Raw genomic sequence first — 17,818 nt, 5'->3', positions numbered from 1 at the left:
TTAGGGCTTAGCACACAAAATTAATTATAAAACTTCCTCACTAGCAGGCCAGATACTCTTCAATATAACAGATAAATCTGCAGTAGACTGGTGATAAACCATTGGATTTTTTAAATGTCTCAGAAGTCATCCGCTTATTCATTTCAGTTATGGGACCTTAGAAAAATGGAGGAAATCTTGGCTTTTAACCTAGTTTAAAAATTTTAGTTCTCTAGTACTGGGAAATCTGTACCTTCCCCCCCCCTCCCCCGATATGTGTCCGAGTCTTTCATCTCAGGTCACTGGTTCAAATTCCATTCTGCTCAGTAGTGACTAGAATTAGTTACCATCTGACTTCTGTTCAGTAACCGGTGTGACCCGGGCTGATAGCCGCCATCCCGCCCCTGCTGGTTATTTATATCTCAAGATTGGGCCACTTGACATTCGCTAGAGCCTAGTGTGGCCATCTCAATACGGAACAGGGCTGAACACTGCATTTTTATCTTTGCCTGCAGGTGGTTTGTTTTGTCATGTTACCACTGATGGGGAACTCTTAATTCACTTTAAAGAAGGAGAGAATAGATTTTAAATAAAATCTGTAAATAAGAAGAAAATATACTCTACTCATAGAAAGTACTACATAGTCTCATGCAGCAAATTATGGTTGGCTTTTCTGATTGAAAGAATAAAAATAGTTGAGTTCTTATTCTGAGTTTGCCATACAGCCCAGTTGTGCTGTATACAGATGTTTGGTTTGTAACGTTTTAAAACATGGGAAATAAATCCTAAACTACTTATGGACTTGATTTTATTATTTTTTCACACATTATTTGAGAATTCTTCACTGGCAAGTGATTTGGAAGTATATTTCAAATTTTTATAATAGGGATAACTAAAAGCTTTAAAATTAAGCTGTCATTTTGCTAATTGCCTCAATTTTTACTTTACCAAATTTTTAAATTAAATACGTTTATTCATGTATTCCGTCAGCACACAGTTACTAAGCGCTACTGTGTGACAAGCAGTGTGGTGTGTGCTAGGAGTACCAATGCACCCTCTTGCCCCAGGCCCACTTGTATCTGCCCGTGGGTTTCTTGATAATTTCTTAAGCCTCGGTTTCCTCAGCTGTAAAATGGGGATAACAGTACCCCATTTAAAGGGTTATAACACTTAGGGAAGAAAATGTATGTAATGTGCTAACTATGTTTAGCAAATAATAAATATACTCTGGTATTTTATTTTTATCTTTAATTGCTCACGCTCCCTAAGACAAAACACTGTATAAAAAGTGCTATGATAATATTAGCTTATATTATAATATGTAAAAGCACAGAAGCTGGAGAGACTGGCATCATCTGGAAGGATTAAGGAAGTCTTCACAAAGAAAGTGACTCACTTTTTTAACAGACCCTTTACTGAGTGCCTACTGTGTGGGTTCGATACATTGACTCGTTTAAGGCTGCAGCAGCTCTGCGGCTGGGTGTTCATATCCACAGTGTGAGCGGACACACCCAGCAGAGGCTGAGAGGGTTGCTTGAAGAGTGATCATTCCACAAGGTGGAGGATGCAGGTCAGGAAAGAGCCTGTGAATGTGTCTGGAAAGACCTTACAGACAGAGCCCAGCATACAGGGAAATCTGTGCCGATATATATTTACATATTAACGATCGCTGATTTCTCGTCTGCAGGGCAGTTTTTTTCATTTAATATTTTATCAGAAACTCGCATTTCATCAGACATTTATGGATCCTTTCCGCAGTGTGCCAGGCACTGCACTAGGTCCTTAGTGATACCCAGAAGTGAAATTATATGGCCCAGTCCATTGAGCATCCTTCACCTGGTAAAAGAGACAGCAACATAGCAGCTGCCCATGTGAGGGTATTTACTATATGCTGGGCACTGTGTTGACCTTTTCAGGTAGATTAGGGCACTGAAGCCTTATACTAACCCTTTGAGATGAGATTTAGTACCTCTGTTTTACAAATGAGGTTACGTTACCTTAGAGAGGTTTGTATTTGTTGGAACTCATACAATGGGAAAGTGTTGGACTTGACCATGTAACTCAAAGCCTATAGGGGTTTTAACATGGTCTGATACTGCCACCAAAAACACTGTAAGAGAAAATACATCCTAAAGTAGAAGTATTAGTAAAGTAACATCACCAAGAAGGAAAAGAGGGAGAGAACTATTCTCAGACACTTGTCATTTGTTCTGAGTATCCACGGATAGCTAAACGTTAGCCAGCGCCAGGAAGCTCAGAAGGGGTACTCCAGAGGCCAAGCTGCCCTGTATGGACAGAATAGTTTAACAGAATGTGGTGTCTCTGAAGAACAGGGGAGGGAGTTGTTTTTGTTTCAAATAGCTTATGCTAGATTTTTCTAACAGCAATCTGTATCTTTAAAGATTTCATTTATTTATTTTTAAAGAGAGGGGAAGGGAGGGAGAAAGACAGAGGTGAGAAACATGTGAGAGAGAAACATCCATCCATTGCCTCTTGTACACACCCAACTGGGGACCAAATCCACAACCTGGGCATGTGTGACCTTTCACTTTAAGGGACGACACCCAACCAATTGAGCCACAGTGGTCAGAGCATGTTGTCTTGATTTATTTAACAGACCTTCAGCATTTCACAAGCAACGTATAATAATGTGTGGCATGTGAAAATGATATTATATTTACCAATACAATAAAGGAAGAGCCTTAAAAAAGATAAGTAACAGTGCTTTGGGGGTTATTTTTCCATTATTGGTTGTAATATTATTTAGTGCAGACTTGTTTGAAAGGTGTTGGCAATATTCGGTAACCTTGAACTTTTTCATACTATTTACCTAGTAATTCCACTTTTAGGAGCCTATCTCAAGACAATATTGATGGATGTTTGTTGTCAAAAATTGAAAACTTGAATGTCCAATTATATGAGAATGGTCGAACAACTTGTTTCTAACACTAAATGAAATATTGTGCAGCTTTTCTAAATGGCATTAATGAAGAGTATATTCGCATGGAAAAACTCTGGTTTACAAATTTGTCTCTACAATGTGATTATAACCATCAAAGGGTGGTGTGGGAGGAACCTTTGCCCAGGTAGGGCAGAGAACTGAAAGCAAAGGCACTAAATGTCACCATTGGTTATGTTTGGTGATAAGATGGAGGTTGGGAGGATTTGGGTTTTTCCTCAGATTTTCCATGGTTACTTCAGAGAAAAAGCGAGGGAAATACTTAGGTCCCGAATAGCCTACCACAGATCGATGGGTGGGAGACCTGAGAAAGTGGAACAAAGAATCAAACCGAAGGACTCGGAGCTGTGCTCCCGCGGTGATGTAGCTTTGCCGTCACCAAGTTTTCGCTCTCTACCTAGGGTGTCGCTGGTGGGAAACTTTGAGAATTAGTGTCCTTTCACGCACAAAGGAAAGGTCTTCCTTCAAGGGCTTTAATGTCTTACGTTTTACGTGATCACTTATGTTTGTCACAGTTTCAAGTCATACCGTAGAGGAAAAGAAACATTTTGAATGGCATACGTGTAGTATAGTTTACTTTTCTTTGTCTTTCATAATGTTTTCCTCTCTTTCTTACTCTCCAAAAACTATAAATTAGTGTTATAATAACAAGGGTTAACAATATAAACTACTCTGACCTACAATATAATTTCAACCCATAGTAATCACAATTTGGAAACAGTTTATTGTACTACTTGGAAAGAATACTAATTCCTTAAAGAGGCATTTTTGTGTGTACTACTTTTTATTAGTCCAAAGAAAGAAAGTCTGATACTCAAGAGTATAATTTAGTGTTAGAAATGTACATTTGATGCTTTTTCTCAAGTATCCCTTGGCGCTTTAATATGAATAATTTTTATGAATGGGTATCTTGTTTGTTTTAATGATTACTCTGTTACAAGCTATACTAGACTACCATTTTTTAACATGTTGATATGACATCCTTTATATAATAACACTTGGACTATAACTAGTTTAGAATATTTTCTTGTTTTTCCTTTCAGATCTCTAAGCAAGAACAGAAAAAAATGGACACATTTGATGGAAGCGTGGCTGACACCTCATCTCGGTACAGTGGAGCTCAAGACAGTGGGATTGGCAGCGACAGTGTGAAAATCAGAATCGTGCAAATAGAGCAGCACAGCGGTGCCAGCCAGCATCGCATCGCCCGCCCCTCACGCCAGTCATCCATTGTGAAAAACCTAAATTTCATTCCCTTCGACATATTTATTACTGCAAGTAGAATCTCACTAATGACTTATTCCTGCACGGCCTTACCAAAATCAAAATCACAAGAACAGAACGATAATGAAAAGACAGGCAAGAGTTCATTAAATCCCCCAGAAGATGATTCAGGTGTTGCTAAATCCAACGAGGCATGTATTTCCACGGTAACGGCAGCAGATCTATTAAGCAGCAGCCTGTCTTTTCCTTCGGGGAAGAAAATAGGGGCCATCTCTCTTGAAAGTCTTCATGCAACCACAAGGTCATCTGCTAGACAGGCACTTGGCATAACTATCGTTCGGCAGCCTGGACGAAGAGGAACTGGTGATTTGCAGCTAGAACCGTTTTTATACCTTATCGTCTCCCAGCCTTCTTTGCTTCTGAGTTGTCACCACCGAAAGCAGCGAGTAGAAATGACCATTTTCGATGCTGTGCTTAAAGGGGTAGCCTCTGATTACAAATGTACAGGTAAAGGCCCTCAACTTCACTAGAGTGCTAATTACTGCTCTTACCTGTTAAGTTTTATTCCCAGTTTCAAGATTTGAGCAAACAGAAAACAGCTGGCAGACCAGATGAGACTTCTTTTCTCTACAGAATATGTAAATTTATAAAGTTCATGTCCCGCAGCTGAATCATGTTTAAGTCAGTGTTTGAAATGTACCAAGGGTTAGTCTTCATGTTCTTACCTTGCCTCTGAATGTTCATTTTTTTTCAGGAGCTAAGTGAAACATGTCTCTTTCTGGGCTGTAGAAATGCTTAACAGTTTTCAATGATTGGGAAGCAAAGCTTTATTTCATATTAATGGCCTATAGGTATTTTTGATCTTATCATCTCATTATAATAGCTTCATAGTAAATGTGTTTGAGGTTTATTAGTAAAATAAGATGATTTAAAGATTTGTATACATCTACAACAAACACATTTATTAGTAGTGTTGGCCAAGTAGCTCTTTTAACCAGAAAGCATCCTAATATATTATAATAATTATATTGAACTATGAAGCTTGTTGCTTGTTGACACGTGGAAAGTGATCGTGGTTCAGATTTAAGACATAGTGGCTGTTGACTAACAAGGGCTAATGTACAGTTAGGTATTTGGCCAGAAAGACTAGAGAGGGTAGCTGAGCCACCTAAAACTTGGTGTTGGAAGAGGGCGCTAGCAAGCTCAGGTCTAATTCAGCATTTCACTACTATCAGGTGGTCCCATGTAGCAGATGGAAGGCAGCAGTGAGGCATTTGGAGAATTTGTCCCATCTGAAAATTGGCTTATTCGTTCTTGGCATTAAGGAGAACCATTTTACAGAGCTGGCTTTGGAGAGTGGACAGCAGGTGTGAGGATCAGGGTTCAGCCCAGGGAGTGAGGCCAAAGAGCCTTTGCTCCTGCGGGTATGCATGGCGGGTGTGCTGCTTTAGAAAGGGTAGCTGGCCAGTGCCTGGGATGGAGTAACCTAGGGTTACCTCCTGGACTGCCTATTGGCCCTCTTGTCACTCGTGCACGAACTGACTCACACTGGCTTGCAAGAGCCAGTTTTTTTAATTTTTAGGAACTTTCAAAGACAGTTGTTAAGCCACTGTTAGTTTAAATTAGTCATAGTGAGAGTATGTATGCCACAGATATTGGCAAATGCTATCAAGCAGCTTTCCTACTCTGAGAGCCAGGTGGTATACATTTACCAGCAACCACTGCCTCCCTTCCTCAAACATGTTCTCCTTTACTGAGTGCCTACAGTATACTGAGTGCCTACAATATAATAGGTATTTCAGGGGCACTGGAGGCAGGAGTGCTGCTGAGGTCGTTGATGTTATTAGAATCAGTTCCTAGGTCAAAATAATGATGTACTTTTGGGGGTTTTCTTTAATCCTTGTGTGTAGACCAACATGGAACCCAGTTTCAGCAGATGAATCTTGGAGAGGTTATGGGCCAGACTCAGCATAGGGAATTACATGTGGGAGGAGAAAGGCTTACAGGGTATCTAAGGAGCATCCTTTGCACAGTGTTCTTGAGGGCAACTTTCCTTACACAAAAAGCATCTGCTTGGGCATTTACACTGTACAAATAAAGAGTTACCCATATAAATTAGCATGTTTCTTAAAAATGCAATTAGCAATTTGGAGAAATTCATCAGAAAGCAAGTAGTTAGAATATCCTAGAAAAATACAACTAGCGTTTATTGAGTATGCAGTCTGCGCCAGGCACTGTACCAACTGCTTTAAATGCATTCTCTCTGTTAATCTCTACCACAACTGTATGGGAAATGTTCCATTCCCATCTTGCAGGTGAGGGAACTAAAGTCAGAAAAGTTAAGTAACTTGTCCAGATCACAGGCGTAGCAATGAACAGAGCTAAAATTCAAAGCCAAGATTTGTTGGACTCTTGAGTCTGGTCTCACAGCCTGTCTGGAGTGGAGAGAAGAATGTGAACCCACAGTTCTCTCAGTCGGCCTCCGTTTCCCCATTCCAGAGCGTGCAGATGTTTAGCTGGTGAATTTGCGTGTGGCTGCACAGCACAGCTTCTCTTGGTAGTAAGACAAACCTGGGCTCCAGTCCCAACTCTGTCACTTATAAGGTGTCCACCTCTCTCACAGGGTGACTGTGGAATTGAAAAGAGATAATTCATGAAAGTACTTATCATTGGGTCCAGCAAATAGTAGGCCCTCATAGATGTCTGCCACTCTTGCTTTAGTGTTACTATGCAGTAGAAAGGTTACTAAACTAGGGAGCAGAAGCCTTTGGTAATATTTTAATATTGGCCCTGCCATTAATTAGGAGTGTGATCTTAGCCAGTTCACTTCTTTGGGTTTCTGTTTCCTTGTCTGTAGAATGTGGTGACTATTATAAATATTAAATCTATTACAATTTAAAGTTTTATCATTCAGCAATTTGGAATTCATCTCACGTTTACCTTACTAAAGAAGTTTGAACTATACTGCTCTGGCCTCAGAGAGTTGACCTGTGTAAGCCACTACCTTATCAGATTAGAAGTTTCTTTGACTTGTTTTAGAGATGCAAATTTTCTTTTGATATTCTTGTGGAATACTGAGTTTACTCAGTATTTTAAATACATAAATTTTATTAAATGTTAATGAAGTTTTTTTCAAAAATAACTGATCCTGGGGGATTTCTGTGTTAAATTGCTTATTTGAATGAGTTATTCAAGTCCCACTACCAATTTAGTTATCTAGAAACACTTCATGTAGCACTTTTTCATTCTGAAGAGAAAGCACTGTTCCGTGTCCAGGATTCCTTTGAACCCTGGAATGGTAACCCTGTGGGTAAGAACAAATGTGAACGGCTGTAATGTTACCATTCATGGGGGGGAGGAGCAGTAAGGTGGGAGTGGCCGGCTTCATTCTGGACTCTAGAGTGAAGGAGTCATTGCAGTGTCTTCATTGGAAGGACAAAGAGGGGTACCACCATGAAGCTGACTTTCTGAGAAAACACAAGGAAAACTTAAGGTCGTGAGTTAAGAATGAAAGTAACATATTACGTCTTTCTGCAGTGTTCACACATCAGGTCCTCAAGTAACATCATTGCGTTCAATGTCGTATTTTATATCGTTGATGAGATGCTGCAGGAACTTCAGTCTTGTTCGTATCATTCAGGCTGTGGTAGAATTGGTTTCATTATATGTCATGTTGTGTAAAGTCACCAAAGCTATGGGTGACACCGAAGACTTACTGTACTTTCTCTCTAGATACTAGAATCAATCCTCTTCCACAAGGTAACGCAAGCGGCTGCCAGCCAGTGGCAGTTTTAACATGTATGTGCGTCCCGGTGAGTGCCCCATTCTAGTGTGTCAGACACGCCTGAGGTCTTTGTGGAGATAATGAGTTTTCTTTTTTGAGAGGACAAGAATATTTAATTGTAAAAAAATTCTATCACAATGTGGCTTGAAATTGTTTACTGTTTTCTCTGCAAGTTATCAACCATTATTACATGTGCTCATGTTCCTTTGTATGGAAATCATATGGAACAAAAAGTAGACATGATTTTTGTTACCCCTTAAAAAGATGTGTTTACAGGATAATTTTCCCCCCCAAAATCATAATTTGTGCAAATATTATAAAAGATTATATTAAAATTTTTACTTAACTCATTAATTAATAAGGGAACCAAAAAGAATGTTACAAAAGAATTCGTAGACAGGAGACCACTAAGGCCCTGGTCATCTCTGAGGTTTTGATTCTCTCATTCACTTGGGCCCTAAAAGTGGCCAGAGCCACCTGATCACAGACTTGATTCATTGTTAAAGCATGGCTCGCAGCAATTCTAGAAGAGAGAAATATTGTTCACATTAAGTTATGAAGATGTGGTTTCATTTGACATTTTCAGCAGACCGCAACAAAGACCCTGAAAGCAAACCCTAAAAATCCTTTGATCGCTGTTGTGATACAGTGTGAACGCCCAAGGGGACTACTTGAAATTAATCAACGTGGTTGTTAACACCACACTTACCCTCTTGTCTTGTACCATCAGTGTGACTTTATCTTAGGATGAGCTTGCTATCGCTGTCAGGCTTTCATTTCTGCAGTTACACAGTCTTTGGGAATATTCGTTCATTCATTCATTCCATTTGAACCCTGGTAGTTTATCAGACACGTTCCAGATGCTAAGGACCCAGTAAGAAGACTCAGTTCCTCTGCCTTCAGGAACCTCTCTTCACTTAATAATTATACTTATTATGATTAATGATGAAAATTTAACAGAATATGTGTCTTTGTGACATGGAAGGCTGAGCCAGAGAAGCAGTTTAGGAAAACTTAGTATCATTTGTATGCAACGGTGTAACGCAAAACTGCTTGGATACAGAGGAATGAAATAGGACTACTCTTCAAATTATTTTTCTAAATTATTTATAGAGTTCTAGCCACAATTCAGAATCATTTTTAGTATTCTATTTAATTCATCTATTTGTTTTTGGCTTTTTTCTTTATAATATATTTTAGTGGTGGTTTTTGGCTTTCCAGTGTATAGGCCTAATCTTTCAGAGTATTTAGCAGTAACATTTTATCACTTCATCGAAAATGTAGAAACCTTACAATCATATATACTGCTTTAGCCTTCCCCACCTACATTATAATTATCATATATACTAATCTGCATGTATTAAAAACCCTACCAGATGAGATTTTGATCTTTGTTTCAATAATGTTACATATTTGAAAGAACTAAAGAGGAAAAAACTAGTATATTTTATATTTTCTGGGTTTTTACCATGTCCAGAGCTTTTCCTTCATTCCTCAAGTCCCAGGTCTTCCTCTGGTATATTTTCCTTCAGCATTAGGAACTTTGTTTAGCATTTCTTTTAGAGCAGGCCTGCTGGCAACAAACTATTTTAGTTTTCCATGACCTGAGAGTATTGTTTTGTCTGTCTCATTCCTGACATATTTTTGCTGGATATAGAATTCTGGGTTGACTTGTCTTCCAGCACTTCAGAGATGCTGTTCCACTGTCTTCTATCTGTGGTTTCTGAAATCTATGTTAATTCCTATTATTGTTTCCATATATATAATGTCTTGTTTTCTCTGTTTTCAAGATTTTTTTCCTTTATTTTTGGTTTTCTGTAGCTGGATTATGATGTGGCTGGGCTTGAGATTTCTTTGAATTTATCCTGTTTGAAGTTCTCTGAGCTTCTTGACTCTGTAAATGTATGTTCTTTAATTAAGTTCAGGAACTTTTGGGCTGTTATTTCTTTAAATATTTTTTCTGTGCTAATCTTTCTTCTCTCCTTTTGGGACTCCAGTGTTAAACAATTTTATATTGTCCTGCAGATTGCTGAGGCTCCATTTTTTTCCTTTTTTGGTCTCTGTTCTTTATATTCGATAATTCTGTTGAATTTCTCAGGTCTAAATTTCCATTTAGTTCTTTTTTGTAGTTTGTTTCTTTCCTGAAAACTGTATTTCCATTCATTTCAAGTGTGTTTACCTTTACCTCATGAAACATAGTTATAGCACCTGCTAATGTCTTAAACACTTGTTACTGCCACCACATCACAGCCACTGCCATAGCTGTTGTACACACACACACACACACACACGGCCACCTTTGGGGCAAAACCAGGAGATAAAAAAGAAAACTAAAAAGCAGCTGGTCTCCCCTACATTCTCGAAACCACAGAGGCATCAGTTCCCACACAGGGATCCTGTTGGACTTTGGCTGTTCCTGCCATCACTGTGCACCACAACTTAGGACTCGCTCTCAAGTCAAAGTAAGAGGAAAAAAGAGGGGGAAAAGGACAAAAGAAAAGGGGAAACTCACTGTTGTATGGGTCATATCTGCGAAATGAGGCCCTCCCCAAATCTGCATTGTTCTTGTTTACTTTTCAGTGCTCGGGTATTGTTTTGGGTTGTGTTTTTTTTTCAAGTTTTTAATTGTAAGCAGCATGAGAGTTAGGCTGCAGTGAGCTTATTCCAGTTTTGGCTGGCACCACAGATCCTGCAATTTAAAGTAACAAAAATATTTTCTAGTCCATTAGCCGACCCATGGCTTTCTGAGAAACTGAATACAGGATTTCCCCCAGAACTGATACTTTAATATCTTTACATCTATAAGCACTGCTCAGTTAAATGTTTTGTAATGAATAATTACTGCTCTCAGGGAGTTGTCAGCATGAACTTGATTCTGCCCGTGTCACCATTAAACAAAGAATATGCCCACGTACTCAGAGGGTGGTAGTAGTGTTTTCTCTATGTGCCCCTTAGGGATGTGCTTTCATGTATTATAAAATCAATTTAGAAGAAGAAATGCTGTGAGACTCATTGTCCTTCAGGTCATTTTGCCTTCTCAGCACATGTGACTGACATATATGCATATATATTGAGAAACCTGAATTAATTACGAGATGCTACTTAGAATAGATGATAAATGGAATCTGTATTTATGCCTGTAGCTTTATTTATTTTAGAAACCTGAAGTGAAATAAAAATGATAATTGCTTACAGTTGTGGGTGATAAAGCCTCATCCCCAGTCTGCACAATTCAGTGGCCTTAAAGTGTGCCGGCTCTACCCGTAAGTGCACGTGTAGTGCTTCGCCTTACCTCCACAATTTAAAAATTGGCAGATTATGTAAAGACTTATCACCTTGAACTTCTCTCATGGCTATTAATATTAATAACCTGAAGTGATTTTATATCTATTCAAGTAGATAATACATCTGTGAGTTAACAGGTTTCTTTTTAAAATATTAAAATAATGTGCCAGCAGGCTTTTCCTTGCCCTTCTCACCTGCAGCAACCTCCTACAGAATGAGCTCTTCTGCCAGCACCCTTATATGTAGCAGCTGTATTATTGGCACTTCTCTCTTAAATAAAGATGTATGTAGTTGTTTTTAACATAATCGTATTAGTTGTGTTTATAAATATTTTAAAATTGGTATTTGTTTTGTTTAAGGTAATAGAGTCCAGATTTGAAATTGCCTCATATCTTGACTATGCAGCCCAAGGCAGCCTCAGAAAGTCATTTTTCTTCTTGTTTGTTTGGAGCTTTTTGTTTGTTTTTGAAGAAATGACTATGCCATCTGGTCAATTGTGAAGGAGTTGAACCATTCTGGCGGAATTTAACTAACCCCCATGCTTCCTTAGTACACAGTCAGTCAGTCCAGTATCTTATTACTCATTAATGTGTTCTAGGAACTAACAAACTGATTCGAAAACAATTGCTTCTGCCGTCTTGCAGCTTCTTTACCTTATTAAAATTTTCAAGCATCAACAAGGCTAAAATACAGAAATCAAAGTTGATTAGAATTTCTCATACTAAAAAATCAGGTAATAGCATACTATTATTACCAGTTAGGGGAGAAATATAAGTATTATAAATGTTAGAGATGTGACTTTGGGTCCAATTAAGAGGCAAACATGGAACAGAGCTCAGTAAGAGCTCAAGAAATGGAGTCAGTCAGTCCTGGTTCTAATCCCAGCTCTACTCCCTACAGCTGTGTGATTGTGGGCGTGTTATTTAACCTCACTAAACCTCAGTTCCTGATCTATAATGTGATGATAATACTGATAGTAACCTCTTAAGGTGGCTATGAGAATTAAACAATGTATATGAAGGTCTAAGTGTGTAGCACAGAGCTCAATGAATGTTAATATAATGTTGTTGCTTTTGTCATCGTTGCTAATATCTTCAAGGGGATTTTAAAATAGTGGTTGTAATTGGCCACAAAAAAATTCACGTCATTTTGGTGCAATTATTGCTATTGTGTAGTTTGAAAAATTTCAGTTACAGTAATTGACTTCTTTACCCTTTCATGAATAGGTCTGCAGAAAATGTGCCAAAGACATTTGAGTAAACCAACAGTTGGAAAATCATAAACTGGCTTCTTACACCTCATAAATCATATCTTGATTTCATTTAGTTATTGTGACTTTAAGAGATGGATTGAATTACATGTCTCTTTAGAATTAAAGGTTTTGCTAATGTCCCTGGAAAGGCTTAGCATTAACCTGTGACTTGAATGTCATAATGATCACAACTTGAACATTTATCTGAAAATTTAGCTGCTGGGAACATTCTTGCTGACCCATAATGTGAAATGAAATTATTACTTTGACAGGAGTCAGCAAGTAAGTAGGTCCAGTAAATGAGGGGCACTCTAGTGTATCACTCAGCGAGAGCTGTGCTGCGAAAGTTAAATAAGAAATGGACCAGCCAGTGTGGGAACCTGCTGTGTGCAGAAGGGTATTGAAATGAAATCAGTGATTTGTACTTTTAGTCTTGGCTCTATTGCTCTTGGCTCTTTGATGCAAGTTGTTTCCTTATCTCTAAAGTGGGTATAATAATATCTTTTTAATAGTTGAATGGTTTATTCTGAGCTCCAAGTGAGACAATATTTATGAAATACGTTGGAACTACGAAATGTTATTAAACTGTGAGTTGGGACTTCTGTAATTATTAGTAATAGAAGGAAGAGCCTAATAGACCTTCCTTTTGGACATAAGGAAAAGATTAGTGTCCCAGTCCTTTTGACACCCATTTTAACTAATATTTACTTAAAATGAATTAAAAAATGGGAGGAATCACTTAAAGCCACTGGTTTAGCTTTAATATTACAGAACCCAGACCTTGATCAGAGAAGAGAAGAGGCTTACATTTGGGATTTAGTTGATTTTCCTTGAGTATATATGACTCCATTTTTTAGTGGACACCACCCTGTGTTTACTTGCACCGAATTTTAATATGTTGTCCTGCAAAACATCTAAAACCTACATTAGAATTTAACCTGAAAACAGCCAAATAGGGAAGAGACCAGGAACACCATGGAGCAGCATAGAAAATAAAGTAAAAGGAACTTATTGAAATGATATTTCATATATTATCTGCTGGCTAGCATCATTAAGTAGAAAGAATGCACTTCCTTACATGGAAGATTTGATTCTACAAGTAAGAGCTGATGGACACTGATGGTTACACATTCCAGTGGCCACTTTAAGCTTTTCCTCTTCCTCTCGGCTCCAGGCTTGGGATTTAAAACCAGGAAATCTCTACCCCTTCCCATCACATCTTCAGAGGTGTGGGGTACAGAGCATGGGGGAAAAGTGCTTGTGGAGTTAGCCAAAAGCCTGCACATCAACAAGGAGATGATGATGGCTCTTAACTTGCATCCAGAGCAATTTAGAATTGGTTCTTGGTTGATTTTGCTGTCCTGACATTGAATTGTTACTGTGTTTTATGGATCTAGGGTCTTTTACAATTTAATTTTCATACATTATAGGGGCTGTGTGGACTACCATTGCTTCTGGGCCTACATTTAAAAAAAGAAAAAGAAAAATATGTCCATTAAAACTAAGTCTCATAAAAGAAATCCAGAAAAATAGAAGACATGTTCAGTGGTAAGAAGGTGACTGTTCTAATAACAAATTACACCTCCAGCCATCAAGCATAGCTGGAAACAAGCACAGCCATGGCCGCTTGGGAGATTTAACATCAGCTTCATAGATAGAGGCAGATAGGTCTAGTAAAATACATTCTCCCTCGATGCTTTCCTTTAAATTTTATTCACATTCTATAAAGAAACACCTCTGTGTACTCTGGCTGGTCATAAAAGGATTAAGCTAAAGGACCATCTAGGAACATCTTGTCAATGAAGTGAGACCTAAGGGAGAGGAGGAGGGAATCTCCAAGCCTTCACTCACTGCCCTGATTCCTCTTTAGATAGTTTCTTCCACCCTGCTGTGATGAGCTGTTAACTCTTCTTGATCTTCCTGGAAAGAGAGAGAGAGAGAGAGAGAGATTGAGAGAGAGAGGGAGAAAGAAAGAGAGAGAGAGAAAGGGGGGAGGAAAGTGGGGGGAGAGCACACGCTCTGTGAAATTGCAGTCCTGATGCACTCACCATGTTATTTTATAAATTATTTTAAAGTGTCATTTCAATCTCTAAAGCTCGATATACCCAGATACTTTTGGAAAGGAGTCTCTTAACTTCTAGTTTAAAAATGGAAAGGAGTCTACTTTGGCTGGCAGATTACTTACTTCCTTGCAGGATATTTCCTTTCCGTGTGTGGGCCAAATATTTCTAAGGGATGGGAAAGAAGGTAAGAATATAATTTGATAATTATCAAAACCAAAGTGCAAGGAAGTTGTCAAGTCTATAATTTCTCCTAACCAGTAGTATTAAATAGGGAAATAAGTTTATTGACTAGTTTTTCATACCTCAATAATTGTTAACAATTAAGTATAAATAAACTTACTAGTTTTTAGGATCAAAATTGGGTATAATTTTCACTAATAAAAAAAGCTTTTTAGCCCTAGCTGGTGTAGGTCAGTGGATAGAGCGCAGGCTGCAAACCAAAGGGTTGCCGGTTTGATTCCCAGTCAGGGCACATGCCTGGGTTGCAGGCCAGGTCCCCAGTAGGGGGCGCACGAGAGGCAACCACACATTGATATTTCTTATCCTCTCTTTCTCCTTCCCTTCCCCTCTTTCTAAAAAATAAATAAATGCAATCTTTTTTTAAAAAAGCTTTTTATTTTCTACTTTTTTATTCCTCTTATTTTAGATCAACAATAAAAAATATTTTTCAAAATCAAAAGACAAAAACAAGAAACTAGGGAGAGTAGACATTTGAAAGACCATGCATACACTCCCATTTTGTTGAGTGTGAGTTTAAGACACACAATAGTGAGTGTTTACTGCACTCCCACCATGACACACCCCATGCAAGTCACATCACACATTATCTAATAAAGATCCCAACAACCCTACAATTTAGTTTATTATCCCCATTTTAGGAACAAAGAAACTGGAACTCAGTGATGTTAAGATTAAATTTACCCACTTCAAGGAGTCAGGACTTATACCCAGGTCTATGTGCCTTCAAAGTTCATGTTTTTTTCATTACTCTGTATTTAATCCCGTTATAAACTAATACAAACTCTCCTATAGAACAAAATGTGAGAAAGCTTCATGAAACTAAGTCTGTGTTCAGTAAGTCCTGGGTCAGTGATGGGCTATTTCACAAACCTCTTCCACGTGACAGTATCATATCACCTGCCAGTTGTCCCTCAGGAGTCCATCAGAAGTCACTTAAATGCTGTTGCATAAACATTACAGCCCCGTGGACCTCAGGCCAAAGAGAACCAGTCTTTCTGAGTAGCCATAGGGGCCACTTTGGTTCTGTGGCCGCCTGAGATAGGCCTGGGCTCATTAGCTATGGCAGATTTCAGGATGTTTGTAACCCATAATCACAGGTTATTGAAGACTTTGCAGGAAAGTGAAATACATAGTCTGTCATTTAAAAAAAGAAAGAAAGAAAGAAAGAAAGCCAAACAGTAGGTCCTTCTGGACTTTCTGGAACCGATAAAATGGAGACAAGTAAATCTTGAGGCTATTTGCAGTGCTACATCATACATACATTAATTTTATGCTTTGAGGAATTTGCGATGTTTTTACCCTATACTATTGGAAAGAAAACTCAATGCAATATGACATCAAAGCAGAAAGCTACTGAAATTGAAATCTGCAATCATAGTTTAGGAAACAATTTTAATTACATATCATCAGTAGTGGTACCATTAGCATCAGTAGAATTGGAAATTAAAGCATGATGTAGCTTCAAAAGTTGTTGAATACTATTGAGCAGAGTTTTGTTATCCAGGATTGCAAGCAGCAACAGCATCACTTTAATACAGCAAGAAGCTGATTAATACCAGGAGTAAGATGACAAACCATTCACTTATTGAAGAAAACATGGTTCTAATGAGGTACAACAAAACCCGATTAATCAGAAGTTTATTTTTCATGGCTCATCCCTCAAATATCATTTAATAAGATTTCTTCCAGTAACACAAGTGTACAAGAACTCTCCGCCATGGGAAAATTCTGTTTCCTTGACATCACTCCATATTTAAGTTAGCACTCGTTTTCCACAGAAATGTAAAAGATAAGAGTATCATGAAAAAAATGAATCTAAGAGTCAAAACCATTATTTTGGCTAGAGATATTTGCATTTTCCACAACAGAAACTTTGACTAAAACTGCCATGGAAAATAACTATTGGGCTAACCTCTCTTCCTGCCCTTCCTTAACCAGCCCACTTGCAGAGGTGTTCGTGAGCACAAGAGCAACCGGGAGCAGGCAGACAGAGGCATGGATGGCCAGCGTGGTCTTGGTTGGTAAAAGTAACTGTTAGGGACCTGTGAGGAAGAAAATGATGTTGGCGTAGAGTCTCACTCTAGTCCTTGTAATGGATATTTCGCTTTCAAACGAACCAGATTCTCATGCCACTAGGCTTTTAAAATTCAAAGTGCTTTATTCATATGGCAAAAGAAATTTAAAACCTTTTCTCTCTATGGTTGGTAACACTTAGAAGTATCTGGTGTAAAAGTAACTGGACTTCATTATAGATTCAGTGTTATATCAGTCTTAAAATGGCAAAATTACCACTGAAATCTGTGGGACAATGTCTTCTCATTGGGACCTTCGTAAAAATTCAAAGTTATGAAAAAAGGATTATCCTGCCACATAGTAGAACAAAGCAGAGTAATAATAAAGCCTACAAAATCTGTGGCATTCAGCTGTTTTGTGTCAGCTTGGAAAACAGTTTTAAGTCGAAGGTTGCAAAGAAAATAAACTAGTTTATTTTCAAAGTTTCATTTTGAGTTGGGCACAGTGAGTCACATTGTATTTTATGTAATTCAAATGTTAAGCAAAGACATACTTAACTCTGAATATTTGCTAAGGGTTAATAATAATAATAAACAGCAATAGAGGTTTAGATTCAGAGGAAGACCTTGCAAGCAGTTAAGTGAAGTGAAGGGTTTGTGAGTAGCAAAGTGACCTGCAAGTGCGAAGAATACAGTCTGAACCTGGTTTCTGCGAAAGCCATCTGGCAATGGACTTGAGTCTTTCTGAATCTTCTCTTTGGTTATTTCTTATTGGCATCATATGATGAAGTTGTTTTGTTTTGTTTTGTTTTTCTTTTTTGGAGGCCAGGTCAACCTAGAAGAAAAACAAATATTATAACTTGCTCAAGTTATAAAGTTATAATATTTGTTTTTCTTATTGATTTGTTTTTCTTATTGAACAAGATTTATGGCTATGAGCAGTTTGTCATTTTTCTGACCCATTTCCCACATTTTGTTACTCTGAATAAGATATGGCTTTCTCCTGTTTCTTAGGCTTAG

General features: G+C 38.1%; 1 protein-coding gene across 4 annotated transcripts in view; it reads left to right on the top strand.

Moving 5' to 3' along the window:
- The window catches only part of VPS13B (vacuolar protein sorting 13 homolog B), a 669,566-nt gene that overhangs the window by 451,838 nt on the left and 199,910 nt on the right, over positions 1–17,818 (top strand). For all 4 annotated transcript variants that reach the window (XM_024572260.3, XM_024572257.3, XM_045181664.2 and 1 more), the window contains one exon: positions 3,982–4,669. In XM_024572260.3, coding sequence (XP_024428028.2) covers positions 3,982–4,669 — 688 coding nt within the window. The remainder of the gene's footprint in view (positions 1–3,981; positions 4,670–17,818) is intronic.

Source organism: Desmodus rotundus, chromosome 8 (genome assembly GCF_022682495.2).
Source record: "Desmodus rotundus isolate HL8 chromosome 8, HLdesRot8A.1, whole genome shotgun sequence".
Classification (NCBI taxonomy): domain Eukaryota; kingdom Metazoa; phylum Chordata; class Mammalia; order Chiroptera; family Phyllostomidae; genus Desmodus; species Desmodus rotundus.
Note: the sequence above shows the minus strand (reverse complement) of the source record. Positions and strands in the feature narration are given on the sequence as shown.